At 49.1% G+C, this 1,445-nt stretch overlaps 1 protein-coding gene across 1 annotated transcript in view; it reads right to left on the bottom strand.

Annotated features, from left to right (window-relative positions):
- Positions 1-1,445, bottom strand: part of HK3 (hexokinase 3) — an 18,813-nt gene that overhangs the window by 2,544 nt on the left and 14,824 nt on the right. The window contains exons 14-15 of the mRNA XM_003781903.3: positions 772-867; positions 501-600 (exon numbers count right to left, since the gene is read on the bottom strand). Of these exons, the coding sequence (XP_003781951.1) occupies positions 501-600; positions 772-867 (196 nt within the window). The remainder of the gene's footprint in view (positions 1-500; positions 601-771; positions 868-1,445) is intronic.

The following is a 1,445-nucleotide window of genomic DNA, read 5'->3' as shown; positions in this document are numbered from 1 at the left end:
AAAAAAAAAAAAAAAAAAAAATATTGGACTATCTGAAGGACCCTCATGGCTCATTGGTTCCCGGCCAGTTCCAAACAATGAATGTGTGCCATGAGCCAGGCATTGTGCCATATTTTGCTCCTTCTTGATTCATCCTCATGACCCCCTGACATAGGCATTGTTATTATCTCCACCTTCAAGATGAGGAACCGCAGCTCTAGTGACTTGTCCAAGGTCATACAGGTGGAAGCACAAGGCTAGTACTTCCACGCAAATCTGTGTGACTCCAAAGCTCAGACTCATTTGCTAGATGGGCTAACTGAGGCTCAAAGAGCTTAAATGACTACAAGTCAGTAGCTAAGCTGAACTAAACACCCAAGCTCCAGACTCCCAGCCCAAAACAATGTTGCAGGGCCCATTGGGTCAGACAGAAATAATCCCACACCATCCAAACTGAGGAATCAACAGAAGGCAGTGAATTATCAAGCAGTAGGGGCACAAAAGGGCAGGGCCCTTCTCACCAACAATGAGGCCTATCTCGCAATGGGGGTCCTCATAGCCACAGGACATCATGGTTCCCACCGTGTCATTGACAATGGCAACCACCTTCAGCTCCACTGCCTGCACACAAAAGGATGCTGCTAGTTGCTGGGCAACACGGTTGTCACAGCAACCAGCAAGGGACCCAGAGATCTCTATTGCAGAAGATCCTTTCTCAGGCAGCAGGAGAAGACCCTTTGCTCCCTTCAAGGCCTGCTTCAGCCCCAGAAGACCCCTAAAGCAGGCATCTACCTGTCTTCGCCTGATGGCTTCCCGTAACAGATACACGACATCTTGGCCCTCGCAGTCTGATGCATTGAAACCCTTGGTCCAGTTCAGGAGGATGCCCTGGGGTGGGACCAAGGAGGGACAGGAAGCTGGAGACCCCCTTCAAGTCTCACTCTGCCTCTACAAAGCCTGCACTCCCTCAGAAGTTTATGATTTCCACCATCCCTAAGCAGGATTCCTTGCCCACTTGGCCATACAGCTAAAGGCCTTGCCCTCTGCCCTTTTCCCACTTCCCAGGAGGTTTTCTGTGTGAAGAAACCTATTAATAACCATCTAACCTACATCTTCTATCATTAGTTTCAGAATACCCAGTCTGAGGGTCTGGCCATTTTAAGATGTTTGCCCAGAAGGAATGATGCTTCATAATTGGGTTAGGAATAAACAGAGCATTGAAGGTGAGAAAGAGGAGGACAGAGAAGGTTCAGAGGCCCAAATGACAGCAGATCGTGCCCTTTCCTTTTCAGAAAGAACTCACAAGAGTTACTTGAGAGGAAGGGACAGTGCCATGTCAATAGGAGATTAATACGTGTGTTCCAAATACAGGTAAAAGACAGATGGAAGGCTCGGCGCCTGTGGCTCAAGCGGCTAAGGCACCAGCCACATACACCTAAGGTGGCGGGTTCAAATCCCCAGCCCGG

This window comes from Otolemur garnettii, unplaced genomic scaffold (assembly GCF_000181295.1).
Source record: "Otolemur garnettii isolate 467f Iridium unplaced genomic scaffold, OtoGar3 scaffold00003, whole genome shotgun sequence".
Taxonomy (NCBI): Eukaryota; Metazoa; Chordata; class Mammalia; order Primates; family Galagidae; genus Otolemur; species Otolemur garnettii.
Note: the sequence above shows the minus strand (reverse complement) of the source record. Positions and strands in the feature narration are given on the sequence as shown.